Source organism: Lagopus muta, chromosome 2, assembly GCF_023343835.1.
Source record: "Lagopus muta isolate bLagMut1 chromosome 2, bLagMut1 primary, whole genome shotgun sequence".
Taxonomy (NCBI): domain Eukaryota; kingdom Metazoa; phylum Chordata; class Aves; order Galliformes; family Phasianidae; genus Lagopus; species Lagopus muta.
Window position 1 is genome coordinate 60329380 of NC_064434.1, and position 15952 is coordinate 60345331.

At 42.5% G+C, this 15952-nt stretch overlaps 1 protein-coding gene across 3 annotated transcripts in view; it reads left to right on the forward strand.

Moving 5' to 3' along the window:
* Window positions 1-5597: 5597 nt before the first annotated feature.
* The window catches only part of CNKSR3 (CNKSR family member 3), a 62276-nt gene continuing 51921 nt past the window's right edge, over window positions 5598-15952 (forward strand). The window contains exon 1 of one of the 3 annotated variants that reach the window (XM_048935102.1): window positions 5598-5768. In XM_048935102.1, the coding sequence (XP_048791059.1) occupies window positions 5717-5768 (52 nt within the window). In that variant the 5' untranslated portion in view covers window positions 5598-5716. The remainder of the gene's footprint in view (window positions 5769-15952) is intronic. The other 2 variants (XM_048935104.1, XM_048935103.1) reach the window with 2 other exon arrangements.

Genomic DNA, 15952 nt, shown 5'->3' on the forward strand with positions numbered 1-15952 from the left:
TGATGCTCAGATGCCTAGGAAGGACTTGATATAAAAACAAGCATCTTCCAGTGGCCTGGCCAGGGTTCTCTGTGTTTTGAGAAAACACAAGTTAATTTGCTGCGTATAGAAAAGCATAAGAGCTTTTCTATGGTTAACCCTAATCCAAGGGCCATTGCTGCTGAGTTGCTTAGCATATTGTACCTTTTGTGCCTTCCTATGTTGGAGTTTCTGGCCTCTAAGTCCTCCTATGATCATGAAAATCCACTTTAAAACTTAAGAAGAAATGCCAAAAACATATAAAGTTATAAACTAAACCTAAACCACAATAAAAAAGTAGGCCCCAAAATGAATAAGTTGCAAATACAGTTCTCTGTATGTGTGGGAGGGATAGATAATTAAGGGCTGTGTTATGATTTTGAACTCATGCTGGATACTTGTGGTACATTTTCTCTTTCAAAGAGTATGTGAGAGGTGCCAGCCTTCCAATAAAACACTAAATATTTAAAAACAACAACACCCCTCATCTGGCGGCCGTATTTCAAAGAACAAGCATCAATCCATTGTCTGGCTTCTGCCGTCATCTTGTACATGGAGAAAGCCAAAGACTCCAAATAATTTTGTGGCCTCGGGCATCAACAATAAACAATGTATATTTGATGTGTTGGCCTAATTTCTGTCCATTGAATCTGCCATTTTAAATCTGTTTGCATGCTATTTTTATTTATTTTTTACATTCAAGGTCTTTGTACGCCCTGTGATCTTTGCACGTTTCTCAAGTCTTACAATTTCATATTTAGGATGATATTTTGAGGAACAGATAACCAAAATCCGCTTTTACACTAAAAGACCAGATCATTGTAGAAATGGCTTTTGCAGAATTCTGCACTTTCAACCGAGTGAACATGGCTATTGCTACACTTTTTAATTACATTAGCAAATGTTTGGTCCTGAAAGCAGGGGAAAGGAGATATAATTACACTGACAGTGGAGAGAGAGAATATGTATTGATTACAGTTTCTAAAGTTCTTTTGCTAGATTTCTGCTATGAAAATTGTTGTCCTGAAGGGAAGCTGTAAACCTATTTTTGAAGATCAGTAGGTTTTAAGAAGGGCTGTTATACTTCAGGTAATTGCTTTACACTTTCTTATATGATATATAAGCTCTTCTAATACTTGTGGTACCAACATTTGCTTGTGACTTCTATTGCACTCAGAGTAGCCATTGATTCAGATGACAGATCTGCTCCTTGGTCTCTGCAAAGCTGTATTTTAAGAAGACTAAATTACTCCTTTATCCTCTCCATTTCTCTGACTCCTCTTCCTGGGGCTTCACTTTGCAACTCAACACTTTGCAACCAAAGAACCAACTCTTCTCAGAAGAAAGAGTAATATGCAGTCTAAGGCAACATTAAGTATAATGTAGTAATTTATTAATGGAAAAAAGGTTGTGATTAATGTGCAGGGAATATTTCAGTGCTGAACCTTGGTAAAGGTATGACAGGTTTGGAATTCTCAGCAGCGACAATTAAAAAGCTTTAATACACAAAGCAAACTGTTGAATGTGATTACGTATTTAATTTACAAGCTGTAGCAAGTGGCACAGAGTTAAGGCTTTATCCTCGGATCATGGACATACATGTACACAAGGGTAGCTGGCCACATAAGCGTTCACGTCATGAAATCTAAAATGCTTAGAAGGAAATAGGTGAGCCGCTACAGTAGGAAATGCCACTAGGGCTACACTGAGGAGATGAAATCTACAGCTAGAAGGAAGCTAAGTGGCAGAGGGGTGGGCTAAAATCAGATACCTCACAGATGGGGAGAGGCTGCAGATCAACCAGCTGGTGGATGCAAATTCTGGCCTTTCCACCCAAGTGGTTTCAGCAGACCTATCCTCAACATACTCACTAAATCAGCATCCCCACAAACCACAGGGAAGAGAACAAAGCCAGCATGTGAACCCAGAAAACGCCTCACCATGGAGACAGTCACTGCTCTGCAGAGCTTGATCAAGACCGGACTGAGGCCTTGGGCACATATTCTGAGGCAGCTGTGGTCATAGCAAACCAGCTGTAGTTTACCACATTATTGTTTTCCCTCCTATCTGCTCATTCCAGTGGACCCTCTGCCACTGATGACTGCCCCAGCTGGGAAACACGTGGAGTTGCTCAAACTCCCCAGCTGCTCCAACCATGGAGCTTTGTTTGGACAGTTAACATACAGATACTCTTATATCCCCTAATACGAAAACATTTAAGCATGTTCCTCCCACTGAATTTAACAGAATTACTCCCATGTCTAAATTTAAAGCACTTCAGGATGACTCTTAGTAGTTTTCCAAGTGCTGCATGAGCTGCCTGTGACAGGGCAAGGCTTTGAACCTCTTTCTTTTGAAATTGAGCTAGGCTGTCTTAACCACAAGACCACAGGTATTTTGTGAGTCTGCTCATTAATGTTTGAAATATATTTTAAAATCTGATTATTTGCAAATGCTATAGAAGAAACTATAATAGTAGCTTGTTTTCTTTCCAGAGTAACTCTTTCTGAAGTTAATAGGGTCTTCCATTCCTGATCAGGTGGATTTTTCTCAGCTTCATTAAACAGTTGTGATGCTGCTACTGATTCAACTTGAAACATTTAAATACATGAAAATTAATGGAAAAAAAAAAAACCAACCAACCAAAAGAAAGTTTGCTTCACTTATTATTTTTAGAGCTGAGCAAATATTTAAATAACGTATTTATTTCCTGTTACTTTTTTCCCCTTCTACATATACCTCTATCTGCAAGGAAAGATATAGAGGAAAGTGTCAATGCACCTTTCTTGTATTTCTGAATCTGCAGATAAATTTAGGCTATAAAGAAAAATGGCTAAATTAAAACACGTGTATCTAACATTCTTTAAAAAGAAGCAGCAAGAGGTAGACTGTAAAAGAGAAAGAGAGCAATGCATCCTGTCTCCTTGTGAAGTACTCTTCAGAAAGTTCTGCATAGGCACAGGGACCCAGCTTCAGGCTGGCTTCAAACCCATGTGGTGTTTCCTTCTACCTGGGGGCCTTCATCAGTGAGCGAGGAGTTAGATTGATTTAGGTTAAATGTGGGCTTCTTGAATCTGGGTTTGAGTATGAGTCCACATCTGCGTGCTTTTGACACATGATGACTGGGCAAACAGCTGTAAAAGATGGAGCAGGCACTGCTCCTGCTAAATCTTTAAACTGCTTTCCCTGTTTTACCTTTTCTTTTACTTGCATTAAATTCCCAGCAGTTGCTTTCCATTTGGGGACATAATTCTTCCGTATCTGATAACACTGACTGTTGGGGTGTATTCCAGACAAATCTTCCTGCTTGTGTATCATTTGGACAGGGAAGTGAGAGCTAGGTGTGAACAAAAAGGTTGCCGTTGTCAGGTTTCTGCTTAAGCATTGATACCGGTGAGTTCTGTGCTCAATTTACTTGAGAGTGAGGGAGCTTCATAGCCAGGTAAAGAGAGCCCAAAACAAAGGTATAATCCAATTTCTATTAATTTTAAAATATATTTATAATAAATGTATATTGTGCAAAATAGTCTTGTGATCCCCAGGGGTGCCCCATTCTTGGAAGCATTCAAGGCCAGGTTGAATGGGACCCTGGGCATCCTGTTCAGGAGAGCAGCAGCTCTGCCAATGGCAGGGGGTTGAAATTGGGTGGGCCTTAAGGTGCTTGAACCCTAACACTAGCCATTCTATGATTCTACAAAAATCAACCTGAATTCATGAAAATATTACATAAATGACAGTACTGCTTGGTTACTAGATTCTTTCTAAGTCACTGGGGAGGCATAGCCAGTACACAGTTTTCCAAAAGTGATAAAGCCTGGAAGTTCCTCAGGCTGTCCTTACTTCATTCAGACAAAAGAGACTTTCTTTGTATACCCAGTGTTCAAGAAGGGACTAGGCAGACCTATTTCTCTCAGTAGTGTACACCAAAATCTCCCACGCGATCATGTATAGAAAGGAGATCCATCACTGACAGTTCTATTATCAAGGTGAGAAGCAAGATTCTTGTGCAACAACAGTTGCCCCATCAGTGTGAATATTTTAATTACATGCTAACAGAACCAAATCCAGTTCTGTACCTGACTCATTTCTAGTCACTTAATTTGTATGTTGCAGCTTCCAAATGAACTTAAATACTCAGTGACCTTTCTCACTGAAAAGCTAGAGACATGCTTCCTTCCCCTGTCATTCCCACCTCATTTGTCCACAGCAGGCTGTACAGCAGATGGTTTTGAGGGACATAACACAATAAAAGAACACAGGGTCATTACAACATTGTCCTGCTTACAAAAACAAACAACAAAAAAGTAGATTTGTAATCTTGAAAATTATAAAAATTCTAACAACGAATAATAGATTTATCAAATTTTCAGATCTGCTAGCAAGTGACTGGACTTGCAGTTCTGACTCACAAAATCTGGTGCTCATCCTGTCCAAATAAGACATAGGGCCTGGCTTGAGATGCGTGACAGAGAAGGATGGCAGCAGATGAACACTCCAAACACCAACAGCGAGACATTTGCTTTCCTTCCTGCAACCTTGGGAAGCATCTGTGTAGTTAAGACCAAAGCTCTGTGACACTAAGGGTTGTGAAACCATTAACAGGGCTCATTGCAGGGCCCATCTGTTCACCCTAGGCTTTGCAGGGGCTGAGAGCGGCTGCTTTGTTGTTTTTGGAGTGTGAATGACGCACATTTCCATAGGGAATCCAGAAATTTTGGGCTGCTCCATTGATACTGTGGTGAATCTCATTTTAATCTTTCAAATATGCAGTGAGGTGAAGTGATAGGCATAGTATTTCACACAGCAGAAAGCAAATCAGCAACTCAGCTCCAATCAATTGATCTTAGAATCAAGAACTAGAAATATACCTTCAGCCACCAAGTGACAAACAGGATGAGTGAACTACTGTTGTTTAGGTATACGGGCAAAAAAACCCCTTTTGTTTTTCACCACTATTTCTCCAACCTAAAGCTGTTGATAGAATCATAGAATCATTCAGGTTGGAAAAGACCTTGAAGGTCACTGAGTCCAACCACGACTAACCATACAACCTAACTAACAACCCTCTGCTAAATCATGTCCCTGAGCACTGCATCCAATCGGTGATGTGCCATGTCTTGACTCAGTGTCCAGGCCGTGCAGCAGGCACACTCCTGTGGGGCAGGAAAGCACTGAACACAGACACATAGAGCTACGGACTCCCATCCCAGTGAACGCACACTTTGAGTATGTTCGACCACAGGCTATTTAATACCGGCGCAGAAAATCGCTCTATTTTCCTTTCATGGAGTTTATTTCACTCAGACTCCCAATTTCTCCCCAAGACGTCCATCTCTCCTCTTCCTTCTCCCCCGGCAGCTTCACTCTGCTCCTTGCCCCACCGCGGCCGTTGCTTCCCATAGGCCGGACCGGTGCCATCGCCCCGTCACTCCCCCCCCAGCCCACCGGCCGCCACCCGCGGAGTTCCGCTGGGGGCGGAAGCAGGCACCCGGCCCGGCCCGCCGCCGAAGGGAGCCGGCCGACAGCACGTGGGGGCGGAGCGGCTGCGGGGCGGGCTCCGGGAGGAGCCGGCTCGAGGGGACGGCCCGGCTGGCGCAGGGCGGGCGCGGAGTGGGGCAGCGGGGATGGGAGCTTGAGAAGGGGCGAGTCCGCGTCCGAGAGCGCGGCGGGCGGCAGTCCCGGCGGGGCTGAGCCCGCCATGGAGCCGGTGACCAAGTGGAGTCCGAAGCAAGTGGTAGACTGGACCAAAGGTAAGTACGGGCACCGCGCCGCGGGGATTTTCTGGTACCAGGTTCGGGGGCCGGCGGGGCAGCGCCGCCTGTCCGTGTGGGAGCCGCAGCTGCTCTCGCCCTGCCGGCAGCCGGGCGGCCTCGTGGCAGCGAGGAGGGCGCCGCGGCGGTGGCAGCCGCTGTCCCGCGGCTCCGAGAGCTCTGCTGCGCGCCTCGGCCGGAGCGCTGTGGGCGTTTCTCTCCGGGCTAGGCGCGGGGAGGGAGCAGGCGGGCGGGCTGCTCGCCGTACGGGTGTTTGAGCGGAGCCTTCCCTGCTGCGGCTCCTGCTGTGGCCGCGCAGCTGGTCGGTTCACAGGGCAGTGCCAGCTCCTCTCCTTCGGGCGGGGAGTTGAGTGAGTCCCTGCGCACTGACTCCGGGCTTTCCAGGCAGCAGCCAGCCGCTAGTCGGAAACATTTCGATTTCGTACGTTAAGCAAAAACTTTATAAACTGATTCAAGTAGGCAAGATCCATTAATCTCGTTGAACGGTGGCGGGATTAACATTGGGTGCTGCTGCACGGGAAGTTGAATACCAGCCCCTGCAGCTCTCCCACTCTTCGCGCCTGTGCTTTTATTCTCTCCTTCGTATCTGCGCTTACTGCTCAGTTCTGAGATCTTTCCCTGACGTTCCCCCTGCATGACCGATTGGCCAAGTTTGCCAAATTGTGCTGCGCCAGGCAGAGAAAGAAAGAAGTTGGTTGTCACAGCCGTGCCCGCGGGGTGCTGCTGCTGCCATCTCCGGGCTCCCCTGGGGGAATCGCTGTAGTGTTTTTGTGAGGGCAGTTCTGACACTCGTTTTGTCAAGTCTGGTTGGACTCTGCGAGTGCTTTCTGAGTAGCAGTCGGAGGTTTGCACTCGCAGTTCCTGCTCTACGGTCTATAAATCGCAGGGAATGTAGCAGTGAATTAGGTGAGGGACTTGTGACTTACAAACTAGACTGCTGTTCTCTTGTAGGACCGTGTTTTAGTGCGGTCGTCTTTTGTTACGTGAAGTGTTTTTGCAGGCTTCTCTTGGTTTGAATTTGATGTGAAATTATGAATTCCCTGGATGAGGAGCGGCACTCGTTTGTAGCAGCCATTACTTCAACGTCTCAGGACCATAACGCTGATTAGACCACATGCCTGCGGTCAGCGCTTGGCAGGAGTCGGACTCAGGACTGAGTCAAATTGGGAAGTCAGGCTCGCGTTGTGTGCAGTGCGGGATGGGTCCTCCCAGCCCTCCTGAGTGTCACCGTGCGGTGACAGACTGTCTCAGGAGCTCCCTGAGGGTTCCATGCAAACGTGCTGTGAAGTTATGCATTAACACACGGCTAACTTCTATGGAAAGATTTTTTCTTCTGTTGGTATTGGTTGAAACAGGAGCGCATTGTTACACTGAAATAAGCCTTTTGCTTTGGCATGTGGAATATTTATACAATGCTGTTCCCTGATTATGTTTTTTCTCTTGGGCACTGAAAGTTTGTTAACTTGCCAGATTAAAGAGTAAACCTGCTAATCATTTTAAAAGGCCTTATTACTTTTAAGCACGCTTGGCTTGCTTTCTTGCATAATGTATTCTACTTGAAGGTTCCTTTAACAGGTAACTCTTTAGCTGGACCCTCAATTAGTGTTATACAGAATAATTTGAGGCCTGGTTGTAGTAGGAAGGTGTATCTTCTGACTAATGCTAACACGTGTCCTTTGAAATTCAAAAGAATAAATTAAAGACTGACAGTGACTTTTGTTTCTGCTGTTGTTTTTCGGTTTCCAGGTAAGTATTTGACCTCTCAATGCCCGGCGTCATTTTACGTCACTCCCTGCCTAACGACATTGTCATAAAGACACGAGATGTGGAAAACTTTATGGTTGCGTTTTCATCTCTGCATATGAAAATTAACACTTTAATGGGTAGCTAATAGCCTTCTGAACACTGTTTCTTGGTTTATTTTTAACCCAAAATGCTTTTGTACTATGTAGCCCACAACCACTGCATCTTCAGCAGATACCAGTAGTCTATATTCTACCTTAGGAGCATTATGTTTAATTCTCAAGGTTGGTTTTATAAATACTAGATGCTTGGAAGGGAGCTTATGCCAGTTATTTGACTCTTGCTGTCTGTACAGAAGGGTAAAACCACAATCTCTGCTGGTCAAGCTGTGGGAAAGGTGTTTGACTGGTGATATTCGCTGCCTGTAGTGGTGCCATGGAGATGTATTACAGGAGAATGACATGAATAACGGTGGTGGGAGATAGGTTTTGCAGATAGTGATGCATGCATGTTATAAAATGGTAAAGGCTTTGGAAAAATAGGGAGAAGCAAAAATAAGAAGTCTCATTTGGGCCATTTTAATGTTCAATATAAAACTAAGACTTTTTCTCCATTAACTATTTTTCTATTTCAAATACATTTACAATCAAACATTTATCAATTGATGTATAATTATGCATATTTATTAACATATGTTATATTAAAATTTATTTTCACATTTAAAAAAACAACAACATTTTTCCCAACCAAAAGGCGCATAGAAACTTTCCCCCTTCTGATGAAGCAAATTCCAAAAGTAAGCTGTGCATCCTCTCCAGGACAGTTAGCTAATTGACTTTTGGTGAACTTGGCTTCCTGTCTAAAACAAGCAGACAAAACTTGCACTTTTTTTTTTTTTTAAACAGAGCAACCCTCACCTTGAAGAGTCACATTGTGATTTTTGTGCTGTTTGCTTCCTTGCAGACCCTGTAAAGAACCTTTATCTGTAATTTGGAATAGAGCATGTGTAGAATTAATTTTGTAAATGTGAATATTTCTAGGTTTTTGTAACCAGGTTTTAAATAAAAAGTGCTTTGTTTATTGTTGTCAACAATAGCTGATAGAAAAAGCAGTTGCTTGCCCGCTCTTGTTAATTCACTCTAGAATGCTTTTTTTTTTTTTTTTTTTTTTTTTTTTTTAAAGCAAGGGTGTTTTTTCTGGCAAAGCATACTGTAGTGACAGTAGCAGATAATGTAGCTAAGGGTAAAATCAAGGTAGTTGCTGAAGAGTTGTGCATTTACTCACTAGCAGCTCTGTAGGCAAAACATTTCTCAAGCTCTGACCAAGGATATGGTAGATCTTTAGCTATAGCATCGGTTTTAGGAAACTATCTGGTATTCATAAAGGCATTGAAGTGATGATGTAACTACATAATTTTTTATTTTATTTATTTTTTTTTTTAAACTGTGTGATGCAGATTCTAGCAGTTTTTGGGAGTTGTCTTTAGCTGTGAGAATGTGTTTTTTTGATCAGATCACTATGTTGAATTGCCTTCCTTGCAGGGTGTTTGTGGAGTTGGTGGCATGCATGTCTTGAAACTGACTGAACAGGGATAATAGATTCTCTTTTTTCAGTTAATCCTTGCTGGAAGAGAAACTAACCCTTGCCTGGTAGCATTTGACTTGCAGACTTGTTCCTGGGTGAGCTAAGATGCTTACAGGCTCACAGACTTCATTTCTTTCTCACTACCTTCTTGTGTGTGCCCTCAAGACTGAATTGTCTGCTAGAACTCATGAAGGAGGCTTAGAATGGCTTGGGTTGGAAGGGATCTCTGAGATCATCCAGTTCTATCCCTTGTGCCACAGGCAAGGTTGTCAACTGCTATATCATGCACTAGGACCAGGTTGCCCAGGGCCTTGCTCAGTCTGGCCCTGAACAACTCCAGGGATGGGGCATCCACATCTTCTCAAATCATTTGGGTTATGGTGGGGTGGGCTGACAGCCGTGCAAGTTGCAGCACATCTTGAGGACTGCAGCTGATGTAGTTTGATGATGCTTTTGTAGTTTTCTGTGTTTTGGTTATTCTGGATGTTGAAACTGGCAAGAACCCATTTTATTACATACAGACACGCATGTGGAGAAGTGTCCAGTACAGAAGTGGCATAACTTTTCTGGAAGAGAACAATTTGAAGAAAACATTGTAATGTGATCATGTGGAGGCATGTTCTGTAGTCTCAGTAGCCCCTGACTACTTAAAACCTTGCAGTTGGGATATGGGAGAGGAAGAGAAGCTGCAGAAGGGGAAGATTCTCCCATGTGAAAAATGTCAGTATCCTACTAGACAACACAGTTGTATCATCTCTTTGTTTTCCTCGTCTTTCCCCTTACCCCCCAGGCCTGGCATACTTATGTGACTTGTGACTTCAAGCCAAATTTTACACGGTAAAGACAGTTTGACACGCTTGTGGTTAGATGCCTTCTTGTTGTGAGTCTCCATTACAGTCTGGCCTTTGTTACTGTAGCTGTGTGCTCAGCTAGCTCTGGATCAAGCTGGAGCTTCGGTCCTTTTATTGCACCCCGGATTCACTTATTCCATTACCAAAATAGTTCATGGGTGTCATTTATTCCTATGCCTGTTATGTCACAAAATATTCTTGATTTCCATTCCCAATAAAACTTGAGGGCAACTATTTTTATTTATAGGTATTCTGGAAGAAGGAGGGGGAATATGTTAATGTATTAGCAGTTAGCATTTAATCAAGAGGGCCTCATGTTCTTTTATTTAGAGTTATCGTGCTGATTTCAACAAGGTCAGCTGTGTTAACTGTGTGCTGGGTGCCCCAAACCATAGCTGGCTTTCAGAAACAGTTCTAAGTAGCACATAACACTGAAGTTGTGTGGTTGGTTTTTTTTTTTTTAAGCCTTTTTAAGTATTCTGAATTGGATACTATTGTGTTGAAAGTATTTTGAAAAAATCTAACACTAATAAGCCTTAATTTCTCTGTTTGCTTGTTTACTCAAAAATGTTTGTAAAGAGTTTTTTTATTGTGCAGATGAGGTTGAATGTACACCCTCTTCTCAGGTATTTCAGCTGAAATTCTGAATGTAGCTGGCCTGTAATGTTTCATTAGCAGAAGGTGAAAATAATAAATATATTTAGCATTTGTCTGTTGGTTATAACTTAAAATAAAAAGCTGTACAGCCAGTTTGTTCTAGCGCTAGCTTAAAATTATTCATTCATTGTTGCTAAGTGAATGTGTATGAAAAAAGTAGAATCAGTTGGCCTCTGTGTTCACGTGTTCATGGGTTTTTTTTTTCTGTAACAGTTTTCTTGTTGCTTATGGGTTCTGTGATTTTATTTTTTCTTCTTTCCCCTCACAATCTGCTCTGTTTGCTTTGCCATTAAGGGGCTTTTCAAACTATTTTAACCAAACGTCAGAGGTCTAAAAGCAGAGGGCTATCACCATAATGTATTGAAAAGAAACCTTTTAAATGCTAAAATCTCAGTGAGCATTACTGGAAAGTTGATTGTAACATTTAGTAATATAATGCAGCTGTGACAAAGGATTTTAGGATGCAAGCAGGTAGTGGGTACAAAGCATATATCTTTAGGTAGTACCTAGACACAGAACTGTTAAAAGCCAAGATGTTCTGTATTAGTCCACCAGAGATATAGTGATAGCAGAAGAAATTTCTGTCAGTTATAATTGCTCAGTAGTAGCAATTAGCTGTTGCTTCTGTAGTATTTTTTCCTCTTTCTTGCATGTTTTTTCTACAGTGGTCAAAAGCTTTTTTCTTCCATTGTTTGAGCCTTCTGTAGCCAGTCTCATTTTTGATGAAATGTGTCTGATGTTCATAACTCTAGTTGCTATGAGTTTGTTCCTCATGTTTCTGCCTGGGACTCTTGTTTTCAGCATATAAAGCCTCTTGGCTAAGGATCGTGCCTCTTTCTGTTTGTACACTGTCTAGCACACCACAAGAGCTAGTGGAAGACAAAATACAGAGCACTAGATAAAATTCTTGTTGAAATTTGTGATGGTGTTTTATTTTCTTAAGTAAAAGAACCTGACAAAAGGCTGTTACCCATCAGATGCAACTAGATGAATTGCACTTATGAGTGATGTGGCATACAGCCTGTCAACAAGTGTAAGAAGCATAGTTTTTGGGTTTTTTTGTTTTTTTTTTTTTTTTGAGGGGGAGGGGTGTTATTTGTTCTTTCATTTGATTTCTTGAATCTAAACTTATAGATTGCCTGATTTAAGTCATGTTCTAACAGATAAGCTCCTTCCAGGCATCTCAGAATGAGATCTTCCTTTGCAGGGAAGCTTCACAGTGAGAATAGATTAATGCTTATGTCCTAACAGTGTCTCTGTGAATAAATGGAAAAAAATGATTACTGTTGCATTTTTTCCATACTTGGGATGTTATTAGTCTTAATTTGAATCTTGCATTTTCCTGTCAACACCACGTACTTGGGTTTCACCTCCCTGGAGGTTTGTTATTTTGGCAACGTTTCTTGGCTCTTTCCTCCAGATACCCCCAAATATGTAAGTCCTGTCAAAAAGAGGAGGTAGTGAGATTCTGATGTTTTCAAGGCTAACCTAGAGAAGGGAATGAGAGGATGGATAAAAGCTAACAGAACTGGGGCCTCTCTAGCAGACTCCTACATATTTGCAGTAGATCTTCAGGACCTTTTTTTTTCAGCCACTGAATTGGTCTCAGATCTTAATGTTTCTTCACAAGCTTGCAATAAGAGTTAGGAAATATGAAGAAAAATGCTGTTTGACTCTGGATCTCTGTCTGATGTTAGGGTACATATTCCTTTCAGTGAGATGACTTCTGAGTATAAGGTATCATTCATATCCCTGGGCCATGCTTGCTTGCTTTGCGTAAGTAGATTGTCTGGATTTCCATATGCCTGCCTCCATCTTTTCAGAGTGTGTACAGTAACATTTCACAGCTTGGAGGATTTGCCAGAAGGATGTGTGCATGGAATCTGCCTGTTCTTTTTTTAATAGCTTTAAACAATCATTGCCTATTAAAATAGATTTTTATGATACTATGAAACACAGCTGTTTTTCATCAAATATTACAAACGCTGGATAAAATCAAGCATTTGTGTTTTGATTTGGTGAGACCAAATCACCGACCTTTGTAACTTTGGCCTACAGACATTCGTTCAGTATCTGACTGACTTATACTGTAATAATGCATTCGTGTTGAGCTTGAGTAGTTTCTCTTACTTCTTTCTCATAGCCTTTTACACCTTGGTCGCTGTAGTACCAAAATCTCTTCAGTTTTTGGACTCTTTCTTATATTAGTAGTTAGGTGTAGGGAAGCTAAGCATCTGCTGTGGTGTTACAACCAAAGCTTTGTGGTGCATATATGATCTTATCTTTCTTTTTGATCAAAGGAGAGATCTCCATTAGTACTTAATTGGTGCTCATCAAGGGCTAAGGCTTTTGCTAAAGGAATGTTGTTACACGCTTCTAGTCTAATATGATCCTGATGTCTGTCTTGTGTATGCAAAATGAAGGTTGCTTAGCTTGTCATGCTTTTATCTTTAATGTTAATAATATATTTTCTTATCTCACTGAGTCTTGTATGACTGGAATGAAGTTTGCTGGGTGAATGCTTTATGAACAGCTCAGTAATACGCCTATTTTGTCATTAAATAAAAGATAACTTTTCTGATACAGATGTTTTCCCAGCCCAAACAGAAGAGCAGGTCTCAAGGTGTTGCTTCCTTTGTGTTTTGAATTTAGTGGCCGATGAGGCAGGCCAATTTAGAGGTGCTGTTGGGCTTCTTGCCCAGCTGAAGGCCTTGGCAGCGTGCTTCCTCCTCCATGAACTAAGTATGGTGAGAGGGCTGTGTCCTCACAGCCAAAAGACAGCCCTTTAGTGATGGCTAGATGTGCAAGTAGGGTAAGGCCCTGCTGGCCTCATCGCTGGGGTAGCAGTATCATGGCTTGAGCATTGAGGAAGCAGAACGCTGTGCTGAGCTGGTATCAGCGTTGTGCTGCTGAGGAAGCCTGTGCTTTGGATGAGGGTGGGAGGGAGAGGAGAACAATAGAAGCTGAAGGCCTGCTTTTGTGCAGGAGGCTCCCCAGGAAGGAGGGCTGTGAGAGCAAGTTCAGACATGCCTGAGGAATGTGGACCGAAAAGCACATGAAGGTCCAGGATGCAGCTGTGCCCATAGGAGTAGGGCAGGGCCTAACAGGAGGGGTGCTTTCTCATCTCCCTTGCTCCCTCAGCACTTGTCGCAGGGATTTCTAGTCAGTGCTTGGTTAGCTGTCCTCTACATGGTGGAGGATTGTTGCTGGCTCCACAAGCAAGGTTCCCAAAGGATTATGACAGAAGATAACTTAGTAATTGTTGGCATTCCTAATGCAAGCTATAATGGAAACTGTTGTTAAAAGAGGAATCAAAATATAGATGTTTTATGCATTCTGTGATCTTGTACTCTTTTTTTTCCCTTTTAGTTGTGTAGTTTTCTATGTGGCACCTAGATTTCATCTGTACTCACCAGAGAATGCAGCTTTGTACTTCTTATGCTGTACCTGCAAAAACATAGAAGTGCCATAGTTATTTAGTTGTGTTTTGAAACAATCCTTCATCTGTCCTCTAGCTATATATGTTTCTATTTATACATAAATCCATATGTGAGGGAAGCAAACCTATCAATAACCTTTTTATTTCTTACTGATTTTAGTTGTATCTCACAGTAGCATGTGATTGTTTTATAGATTGAACTGATAAATAAAGAGAGTAAAGAGCATGGTTTGCCTTCACTTATATTTGAGACTTACTGCTTATACCGGAGGATCATTTAATACTGGCATTTGACCTATTTGCTCTTTATTCAGGAGGGTAGATATGGGTTTGATGCAACGGTGCCAAAGCTGGAACACTAAAATGGGCTGATCTGAGTGCAGTGCTTCCGCACTGGGTGCTTGCTGGCAGTGAGGGTTCTTTGCAGTGGGGAATCTGTTCTGATGGTTGCAGTTACTACAGTTTTATGCTTCCATGTTTTGCTGCTTACTGCTTTATTAGGTCTGTGCACCAGGCTGTTCCTACTTAACTACAGTACTTTTAAAAAGACTTAAAAAATATTAAGATAACTAGAACAGAGCTTGAGAAATGAAGTATCTATGTGTGATAAGTGCGCTCTTTGCCTTCTTGATTTAACTGTCATGTGTCATTATGGCAGTACCTCTGGTGCTTCAGTCTTTATTTTATTCTTCCTGTACACCTCTCAATTGGGAGCTGCTGTGTTACTCTCTTTTTAAAGATAAGGAGTTAAAACTGTGAGGAGTTCAAGTACGTCTGTGCCACGGTGCAGTTTTAACTAACATAAAGTAGGTTATCTATGTACAAGAAACAGCGTTAGCATTGTTGTCTTAGCTGTTTTTGTCTGTGAATACAGACCAAGTGCCAGGTCCTGCACTTAGGCTTTAAGAACACTGGGCAAGACTAGAGGCTTTGGGCGGACTGGCTGGGAGATTTGGGGAAGAAACCAACTTGGGGGGGGTGTTGGTTGATGCTTGGCTGAACGTGAGCCAGCAGTGTGCCCAGGTGGCCAAGAAGGCTGATGGCATCCTAGCTTGTATCAGAAATAGTGTTGCCAGCAGGAGCAAGGAAGTGACTGTCCCTCTGTACTCAGCACTGGTGGGACTGCACCGTGAGTACTGTGTTCAGTACTCCCTCACTACAAGAAAGACATTGATGTGCTGGAGCATGTCCAGAAAAAGGCAATGAAGCTGTGAGGAGTCTGGAGCGCAAGTCTTATGGGGAGCAAGTGAGGGAACTGGTATTGTTTCTCATGGAGGAGGCTCAGAGGAGACCTTATTGCTCTCTACGGCTACCAGAAAGGAGGTTGTGTGAAGTGGGGGTCGGCCTCTTCTCTTCTGTTACTAGTGATAGAGCTAGATGGAATGGCCTTGAGTTGCACCACGGGAGGTTCAGGTTGGATGTTCAGAAATTTTTTTTTTGCTCTGAAAGAGTGATCAGGCAATCGAACAGGCTGCCCAGGGAGGTTCTGGGCTCACTGTAACTGGAGGTGTTCAAGAAACATTTAGATGTTGTACTGAGGGACATGATTTTGTGGGAGAATATTGGTGGTAGGTAGACAGTTAGACTGGATGATCTTGGTGGTCTTTTCCGACATCAGTAATTCTGTTATTCTGTGTTGCTCATTACCTCCTGAACTGTTTGGGCAATTTCAGGTGTCCACATATGGCAGTGTTTGTGATGCAGGTGATGAAGAAAAGCGATTTTCCTCTGGTCCTACTGTGGGAGGCATTCAAATCAGGGTTAAGACATGATTAATTTACATCTGTGCTCTTGTTCTAGACACTGGAGCCTAGAGAATGGTTCACCAAATCTTGTCTGCTTCACGGAGAGTTGAAGGATGCTCTAGGCACTGTACTCTAGTACGCTGA